The 8987-nt window shown below is 41.5% G+C and overlaps 1 protein-coding gene across 4 annotated transcripts in view; it reads right to left on the reverse strand.

Moving 5' to 3' along the window:
* RNF145 (ring finger protein 145) overlaps window positions 1-8987 on the reverse strand; it is a 60588-nt gene that overhangs the window by 51050 nt on the left and 551 nt on the right. The window contains exons 1-2 of one of the 4 annotated variants that reach the window (XM_008054429.2): window positions 7867-8243; window positions 1836-2041 (exon numbers count right to left, since the gene is read on the reverse strand). In XM_008054429.2, coding sequence (XP_008052620.1) covers window positions 1836-2019 — 184 coding nt within the window. In that variant the 5' untranslated portion in view covers window positions 2020-2041; window positions 7867-8243. Of the gene's footprint in view, window positions 1-1835; window positions 2042-7728; window positions 7805-7866; window positions 8244-8987 lie in introns of those variants that run through there. The other 3 variants (XM_021710587.1, XM_021710586.1, XM_021710588.1) reach the window with 3 other exon arrangements.

The following is an 8987-nucleotide window of genomic DNA, read 5'->3' on the forward strand; positions in this document are numbered from 1 at the left end:
TGCTATTTTTTCTACTATGCCACACTTATTCCTCTGTGGCTTATCTGGCACTCTCTTAGTGCTGTGAGGGGTTCTCAGGGCTAAGTTTTGAAACCCAGAAAGTCCTTCTATAGATAAAAATAAAACTCAGAGACACATACAACTTTTCATGGAATAGGCAATTCTAATAAAAAAATATTAATGGAACCATTGGAGTACACCATTCAAACCACATCTGAAGTTCTGCAATCACAATGTTAATAAAACATATTGTTACATGAAAATTAACCTAAAAATTAAGGATTATGACCTTTATTCTAGATGAAATGTATCTATTTCAAGCCTGTATTTCTTGCCTTTCTTTAATTTTCATCATTGGTTTTACCGCTAACCCTAAAGCATATCAATTACAGTTCATTCCATTTTTCTTAAAAGGGCATGCAAGTAAAAGGAAAAAGAATTATAGTTCCAGGAGTATTTTTTAAAGGGAAAAAATATTATAGTGCTGTTTCCCATCATTTAACTGAAATGAATGCTTTATCTTCAATTGGTAATATTTTAGCCTTTTGCACTTGGATGTCCCCTCTGAGATTTGAAATCTAACAAACCACTTAGATGTCCTGTCTCAGGGGACATAAAAGGATTGCTGGTGATTATACAGGAAAAACTTATGCCAGCACAAATTTTTCTAAAAAGTATGTTTCCTTGAAGTTTTCTATTCAAACTACATGAAAAATCAAATAAACAGATGGAGTATATACTGATATATGATCAGTCAGTTGAGAAGTAGATTTCAGGAATCCTTCCATATCTTCTTCAAACAACACACTGAATGATAAATAACACATTAATGTGAGAAGACGAAAATTAGACTGCATTGTCTACTCCAATAGAAAAATACCAGGTAGGAGATGTCAAACAAATTACTATTTCACAACATGTATCAATGAATGTGCAACCCATGACAATGACTGTTTCACACATCACCACAAATTAGGAAAATGTATGATATGAAATTTTGACCTTTTGTCATAAGTAAGTTCCTCATGTCAAAATTCCATTATAAGCCAAACATCATTACAAAAAAAATTGGTTCCAATGCTAAACTATTTTTCAGTTTCATAAAAAAGTGTGGTCAAGTTGCTGGTAAGTGACCCATGAGATGTCTCCAAGTGCAAAGGGTTAGTTTGTCTCAGGGAATAATAAAGAAAGAATACTATGGCTGGGCTCAGTGGCTCAGCCTGTAATCCCAGTGCTTCGGGAGGCCGAGGTGAATGAATTACCTGAGCCCGCGGATTCGAGACCCGCCTGGGAAATTTGGTGAGACCTCATCTCTACAATAAATCAAGAAAAATTAGCTGGGCATGGTAGCATGCACCTGTAGTTCCAGCTACTTGGAAGGCTGAGGCGGAAGGATCGCCAGAGCCCAGCAAGTCGAGGCTGTGGTGGCCGTGAGCATGCCACTGCGCTTCAGCCTGGGCAACAGAGTGAAACTCCAATAAAAAAAAAAAAGTGCACTTTCTGAATTACTACCAAACCCCAAAATTAGAAGGGGCAAAATGTCTGGAAAACTGTTTCTCATTATTTACACTTCATCATATTAAAATCTAAAACAATTCCTTCTGCCTTCCAGTTTACCCAGTAAAATAAATTCAACACTCTCCACTTTCCTCTAGTTCTAATAATTCACATGCAATGATAAGACATAACTATAATTAAGACTCATAAACATTCATCAATGACTATATCACTGCCATCTCAATGTAACTAACCCTCTTTTTGCCCAAATTTTAAAATATAGGAAGACATAAATCAGGACTCACTTTAAGTTTATAAAATGTGATACAGACACTCACCTACATAATGCATATTAAGAGCCAAATACTTATACTGGAAAAGAGGGTTGTTACTGAGGCTACTTCTTTGGATCTGCTGGAAAAAAGAGCTGACATCCCATCTGTACAGGACATCCAACAGCATGATGCTTGGCACCCTCAGAGCCACATTCAACATTGCCTCCAGTTTCTCTTTTGCAGCCATGTTTTTTTTCCTTGGAGTAGACCTAAAATTCAGAAGACACATATTTAAAAATATGTCAACACAAATAGCTTCTAGATATCCTTTTATGAATCTAATGGATTATCACATACTATACAAAACTATGTTAGAATGCATAAAACTCCTGAGCTACATCTGCTATTTTTAGACAGTTAAGAAATAAGCTTTGTTTTGTGTTTTCACATTAACCCTCTCAGGTCTGCCCAGTCTTACAGTTCTGATGAAATGTTCAGACCTCAAAATTTATTTTTAAAAGGCCACTAACAACAACCACACACAAAAAAACAGGATTAAAAAACTCAAAAAATCAGGGCCCATAGTCTGAGAAAAAAAAAAAAAAAAAAAAAAGCCCAATGACTCCAAATCTAAGCACTTAGAAACAAAACACCCTATAAGAATACTGTAACCTTTATTTAATTAAATTGAAAAATTCACTCCAATGAAATTAATTAAGATCTATGTAGCTCTTTTTTTTTTGAGTAGGAGTCTGACTCTGTCGCCCAGGCAGAAGTGCAGTGGCATGCTCATGGCCATGAAGTCTTGGCCCACTGGGCTCAGACGATCCTTCCAACTCAACCTTCCAAGTAGCTGGAACTATAGGAGCACACCACCACAGCCAGCTAATTTTTTTATTTATTGTAGAGACGAGGTCTCACCAAGTTACCCAGGCTGGTATCGAACCCCTGGACTCAGACAATCTTCTCATCTCCACCTCCCAAAGTACTGGGATTACAGGTGTGAGCCACCATGCCTGGCAATGTAGCTCTTAAGAGTGCAAATTTTTCGCGGGTTCGAGACCCGCCTGGGCAGTAAGACCTCATCTCTACAATAAATCAAAAAATCAGCCGGGCATGGTAGCGCATCCCTGTAATTCCGGCTACTTGGAAGGCTGAGGTGGAAGGATCACCGGATCCCAGCAGGTCAAGGCTGCGGTGGCCGGAAGCGGCCACTGCACTCCAGTCTGGGCGACAGAGTGAGACTCTAACTCAAAAAAAAAAGAATGCAAATTTTTAATATCTGCTCTATGAAAAAGCCTAAGCAATTCAATAAAAATTTGGTAACTGCACAATTAGTTTGCAGCATCTTATAATCCTTTTCCTTATTCACTTACAATCAAAAAGTACTAAATCAAAATGCAATAAACATACAATCCAGAGAATGCCTGATGTAGACACAGGTAGAATAAACATTATTTGCAATATTGTTTCCTTGAATCTTTAAAGTTAAATTTGGTCTAAAATTTCCACAATCAGCCGGGTTCAGTGGCTCGGCCTGTAATCCCGCACTTTGGGAGGCTAAGGTGAGTGGATTGCCTGAGCCCGCGGGTTCCAGACCCGCCTGGGCAACTTGGTGAGACCTCATCTCTACAAGTCAAAAATTAGCCAGGCGTGGTAGCGTGCGCCTGTAGTTCCAGCTACATGGAAGGCTGAGGCAGAAGGATTGCCGGAGCCTAGCAGGTCAAGGCTGTGGTGGCCAGGAGTAGCCACTGCACTCCAGTCTGGGCTAAAGAGTGAGACTCCAACTCAAAAAAAAATTTCCACAACCTATCTTCAAACTGGGAAAATAATGCTCATTAAATTCTTCCCTTGATATACAGACAAGCAGGCACATAGATGAAGCCGGGCATTGAGTCTGCAGCCCCTGTCTCTGCATGGACCTCGGTAAGTAGTAAAAGACCACATAGACCTTGGTTAAGTAGTAAGAGACCACAAAAGGGGGGGTAGGAAAATGAAAGGCAGTAAGCAGGACAATCTACTACTTAAAAGTACAATTCCAGCTGTGCACAGTAGCTCAGGCCTGTAATCCCAGCACTTGCCGAGGTGGGAGATGAGACCAGTCTGGGCAACATAGCAAAACTTGGTCTCTACAGAAAATTTAAAAATTAGCCTGGTGTGGTAGCATGCGCCTATAGTCCCAGCTACTCAGGAAGCTGAAAGGGGAGATGGCTTGGGCCCTGGAGTTTGAGGTTGTAGTGAGCTGTGATCATGCCACTGCACTCCAGCCTGGGCAACAGAGACCCTGACTCAAAAAAAAGGAAAAGAAAAAAGTATAATTCAATGCAATACTGCTTTATATGGTAAAGTTGCTAGTTAATCCAAAAAATTATAAAGGAACAGGGCAAACAAAAGTGCGTAAAGGACAATTTAAAGAGTACAGATAATTCTGGATTGTTGGCACAGACAATATCCTTTTAAGAATTTTGCTGAGAAAGCTAAACACATTTCCAGCTTTGGCAGTAATTTGAGACATTACAGGACAAATGAAAACATGTATTTCTCAAGAAAATTATAGTGACAGATTACTATGCTATGGTTAAATATTTGTCAGTATTTCCATCTTACTCTCCAATTTTCATAGTTTCCTAGCTCGGATAGTTAAAAGTTAAAGTCAGCTCAACATGGCACACTGTGAAAAGTTTTTCAATGATCCTGTACCAACCATCCCCATAACCCAAATGATATATCCCACCAATAGGATAAAATTAACATTTCTGTAGATAACTATTGCAATCCTGATTACTTTAAATGAACAAGACAACTTTAGTAATTCTCCTACATAAGAAAAAAATAATATTAGGAGACTCAAAACCAAATAGTTGTGTCCTAAGAGGGAAAAAGCACTGAAAAATAAAATCTCTAACCTTTAACATTTATTGCATACTACACTGTTCAGGAACCTAAACTAAATTTCTCAAAGCCCATGATATTGTTTTTTAATTCTGGGAAAAAATACACCAAAGTAGTCATTATAACATCCTTTCAAGGGTGATTTTTATTACCTTCTATATTTTTCTGTTTACCAAGTTTTCTAGCATATCTATGAATTATTTTACTAGAGGAAAGCTTAAAAATAATCCCAGCACTTTGGGAGGCCAAGGTGAGAGGACTGCCTGAGCCCATGGGTTCGAGACCAGCCTGGGCAACTTGGTGGGACCTCATCTCCACAATAAATCAAAAAACTAGCCGGGCATGATGGTGCATGCATGTAGTTCCAGCTACTTGGAAGATTGAGGTGGAAGGATCACCTGAGCCCAGCAGGCCAAGACTGCGGTGGCCGGGAGCATGCCACTGCCCTCCAGCTTGGGCAACAGAGTGAGACTCCAACTCAAAAAAAAAAAAAAAAAAAAGAAAAAAGAAATTGTTAGCAAAAAGCTGAATATGTTTAAGCTATTTAAATGACTTTAGGAAATATACAAGAAATAACTGCTTACTCTGGTGGTACAACTGATACCTCAATGTCCTCTTGGAAATTTATTTCAAAGTATATGAACAGATTTTTCTTACAAATCACCAGTCACATGTGAAAATCACCATCTACTGAGATAACTGTCATTGACAGGTTTTATATTATAGTGGAAAGTAACTATTTTTCCATATTCTAGAAGCCAATATAAATCAGTGAGGGAAGCCATTACTAATATCTGTGGTCCATAGTTATTTCATCTGATTTGGAACCTGCCTGTTTTTAATGTCTCGTTATTTTAAAATGTACACACTTTCACTACTTATTGTAGCTCTTAAAAGGGTAAAGAAAAATATTTAAACAACTAATTCTGCATTAGAAATCAAGATCTGCTGGGGGGGAAAAAACCTCCCTAATCTTTACAGAGGATCATCTCTATTACAAAAGAAGGCCATTAGCTGAATGGTACATGTTCCCTCTTAAATTCCACCTACCACTCCTGCCTGACAAATATAACAAGAAAGAGAAAACGGTAGCTCGTTCTGCTTCTAGAAAGAGAAAATCTTGGATCCCTAAAGCTGTCAATACAGAAGAATATCCAAGGAGAATGGCAGATCCCCAAATTCTATGGCATAATCAATTCAAGACTCAAATATTTCTAAGAAGGACCCTGAATGGAATTAAGTGTGTCCATTTAATAATGAATCTACTGCTTATTAAATGTTTCATTTATTTCTGTACATGATTGATACATTTCAAGTCACTGGCAAGTTAGCCATGTATAAGGATGTGGAGGAAACAAATTGAGTACATAGAAAATCAAAGAGAAAAAAAATTTTATACCTCATAACTATGAAACCTTTCTAAAACAAAAATGAAAAGATGGTAACCATCACAAATTGGTGCTGTACACTACACTTTAGCACCACACACTAACCCAACGCTAAACAAAATTTTCAGATATTTATCTTGTTTGCAGATACTTGATCACTCACAACTGCCAAGACACTATATTACTTTAAATGAGGTAAAATGGAGGCTTCTCTCCTGAGATGGAGAATACCTCTATAATGTTTGGTTCAAATCTAATTTATCTTTTTCCAAGCCAGGCTCGGTGGCTCAGGCTGTAATCCCACGCCTTTGGGAGGCTGAGGTGAGTGGACTGCCTGAGCCCACGGGTTCGAGACCTGCCTGGGCAGCGAGACCTCATCTCTACAATAAATCAAAAAATCAGCCGGGCGTGGTAGCGCATTCCTGTAATTCCGGCTATTTGGAAGGCTGAGGAGGAAGGATCTCCGGAGTCCAGCGGGTTGAGGCTGCGGTGACCGGGAATGGCCACTGCACTCCAGTCTGGGTGACACAGTGAGACTCCAACTCAAAAAAAATAATAATAATAATTTATCTTTTTCCAGATTTCTTGTCAAATAGGGCTAAAAACATATTTTACAGAAGTGAACTCAAAATCATCTTTTAAAAAATGCCAAATAATCCTAGAAAATAAGCAGGAGAGCTGAAAGCAAAGAAAACTGAAAGGTCTGACATACCCAAAGCCAAAACGCAAACTTCCTGCACTGTTTTTCCTTCCATGCAAGATTTTAAAATTTCCTTCTTGAACTGTGAAAAGAACTGGGGAAGCAATACTACAGCACGATGCCTCTGTAAGTAATGTAAACTAAATGTGACTCAAACTTAAAAATGCCTTACACACTAAAACAGCAAAAAATGAAGAACACATATATTACTTTCCTAAAACCTCAAGAAAGGTTCAACAAATGCTGACCAAAAACAAGACCTCAACTATTTCATTAAATGACTTTCCCAGGCTTGGAAGCAGCAATCGTACTTACAAAAACAGTCATGTCTTGTACAAGTATAATGTTGTACAGTTTACCATTACGATGTGCGGGCTGGGAAACACAGGAGGCCTCATTCTACACTTTCCTGAAAATATAGTACTTTGGTTTTGAATATGAAGAAATCAAGCAAATTGCTCTAAACAATAAGAAAACGTAGGTTTTTTAAAGTCATCGCTGGTTTCTGCTGAAGAACTTTATCAAATAAAAAACAAATGGAAAAGGTGATTTTACCAAAAAAGGACCCATACTCACATCTCCCGAATTCTTTTTTAAAAAGCAAAAGCAAGAAGTACACGTGACACAGTTTAAAATGATTCTGTACAATACTTAGATAATTTAGGGCTGAAAGTTTCTACACTCCCCCCAAGAAAAACAAAAGCCATCACTCATCATTAATCTCCCCTCATTGTCCCAACCAGCTTAGAAAAAAAATACCATCAATTAAAACCGATTTTAAGAAAGACAAATTTTCTCGCTGTCTGTTAGCATAGTAAGCCCTGAAAATGTAGGAGTACAGAGCTAGAGCCTAATATCCTAAGTAAACTCAGGCCCAAACTGAGATTCCAGGGAAGGGAACGCACATCTTACATAAGCGTTGGCACATGTTTTAAATATAGCTGGTCCTCCCCACTCCCACTCGTTCGAGGCTAACTTTGTATGTACCTGATCTCCACATAAACTACTAGCAATTCTGTGGTTTCCCATCATCTCTGAAATGGCAAAGATAGTCCACTCCGAATACAAAGGCTATCTTTCAACTTAAGGAGCAGACAGAGGAAATAAAAACTGCTACCTCTCCTCTGCCATCGGGCACTCAGCCTGGGTCACGACTGCAGCACCGACAGCTCATCCTTTTGGGCCCGATTCAAGATCCAGTAGAAGTGCACACTCCGAATTTTACAAAACAAAAAAGACACACAGTGCTCTCCTTTCCTTTCAGACTAGTTTCCTGTTTACTGCAGACTGCGATGCAAAGCCATCCATTAATCTTTGATGCCTGCTCACGGCAAAGGCCCCTTCCTCTCTCTCCGCACCGCCTCCCCCCACGCCTGCTGATCTCAGATGCGTTTGAACTCTAGTAACCCCGATCCAGCTCGCGGCCGGCAGGCAGCTCAGCAGCGGGAGCAGCAGCCCCGGGCCGCCGCCGCCGCCGCCGCGGGGCTGGGGGATTACGTTCAGCAAAAACTCTGCCAGGAAAGAGGCCCGGGAGCTCCGCTCCCATCTCGCCAGAGGTGCTGGCTGGGCCGCGCCACGCACCAGCGGGCTCGCGAAGACAGACGCGGGCGAAGTTCGGCGTCCCCGACCGGAGAGGGAACACATTCCAGCAGGGAGGGCAAGAGCCCTGGGGTCCCAGGGCGGGGGGAAAGCAGACCTGCAGGGGGAAGACGGCAGGCGGGAGAGGCAACCGCGGCCACCAAAAGCAAGGGATGGGCAGCCCTCTCGCAGTAAAAAGGGACTGGCAGGCGGGAGGCAGAGCAATGGGTCCCCACTGGAAGAACGGCCTGGCAGGCCTTCCCGCACCCCCGAACAGCCCCACAGCGCTGGACAGAGGGGAGCTTGAGTTTGGGGCTGCGTAGACCCAAGGCGGGTAGGGCCAAGGAGAGAGAGAGGGCGGGAGGCTTGGAAGCAAAGTGAACAAAGAGGCAAAGTTGGAAATGGAAAAGAAAAGGAGCTGGAAAGGGGCCGCTGTGGAAGGGTCCTGAAAAGCGTCTTGGAGCGGGAAGCTGGGGAGGCGAAGGGGGAGAGCCCCGAGTAAGGGCTTCTTGGGAAGGTTAGGGATCTCTCCAGGCCCCGGAGAGAGCCGGGGATGGGAGGACGAGGAGGCGGCGGCCGAAGCCCGGGGCTGGAGGAGGGGGCTCTGCGCGGGGCGCCGGGAGGAGAGGGGAGAGTCGGGGGGAGAGGGGCTGCAGG

Source organism: Carlito syrichta, unplaced genomic scaffold, assembly GCF_000164805.1.
Source record: "Carlito syrichta isolate Samal-C Ts95f unplaced genomic scaffold, Tarsius_syrichta-2.0.1 Scaffold290399, whole genome shotgun sequence".
NCBI lineage: Eukaryota > Metazoa > Chordata > Mammalia > Primates > Tarsiidae > Carlito > Carlito syrichta.